Genomic DNA, 614 nt, shown 5'->3' with positions numbered 1-614 from the left:
GAACAATCAATCTAAAGACATGATTCTGACTGACACACAGGTGTGGGAAATGCTACTGCCTGTGTCTTGCATGAAGTTATCTATGTCATTGGCGGCCACTGTGGCTACAGAGGAAGCTGCACCTACGACAAGGTCCAGAGCTACAATTCAGACATCAATGAATGGAGCCTTATCACCTCCAGTCCCCACCCAGGTAAGCAAATGCCCCCTCAAAATCTGCCCCATGAGGTATGTCCGCATCAGGGATGGCTAAAAGAGTAGAAACGCAAAATGCTAGGATTGTGATGGACTGGGGTATGATTTAAAAGCTCAGAATATCTGTATATCCAGCTAATAATGATCATGTTCAGATTGTGATTAGATCAAATATTTTCCCTGATGTGTCTGTATAACACATATTAATCATACAAGTGATAGGTTCCTTTTACATTTTTCACTTGTGTTCTTTTTTGCTTTCTATTCCTTTCTGTTGTTGGTTCAGGGCGTTGAACTCAGGACCTTGCGCTTGCCAGGCAGGCGCTTATGCTGCTGAGCTATCTCCCCTCCTTGTTTTTTATTCCTTTATCATGTGTTTTCTTTCATTTACTACATATGTTATTTGAAACAAAATTTTT

At 41.0% G+C, this 614-nt stretch overlaps 1 protein-coding gene across 1 annotated transcript in view; it reads left to right on the top strand.

Annotated features, from left to right (window-relative positions):
* The window catches only part of LOC101570562 (kelch-like protein 23), a 23935-nt gene that overhangs the window by 8460 nt on the left and 14861 nt on the right, over positions 1-614 (top strand). Inside the window, exon 2 of the mRNA XM_004634772.3 lies at positions 41-193. Coding sequence (XP_004634829.1) covers positions 41-193 — 153 coding nt within the window. The remainder of the gene's footprint in view (positions 1-40; positions 194-614) is intronic.

The sequence above is a fragment of the Octodon degus genome, unplaced genomic scaffold (genome assembly GCF_000260255.1).
Source record: "Octodon degus isolate 3935 unplaced genomic scaffold, OctDeg1.0 scaffold00065, whole genome shotgun sequence".
Lineage (NCBI taxonomy): Eukaryota > Metazoa > Chordata > Mammalia > Rodentia > Octodontidae > Octodon > Octodon degus.
This window is presented reverse-complemented; position numbering and strand designations above follow the sequence as displayed.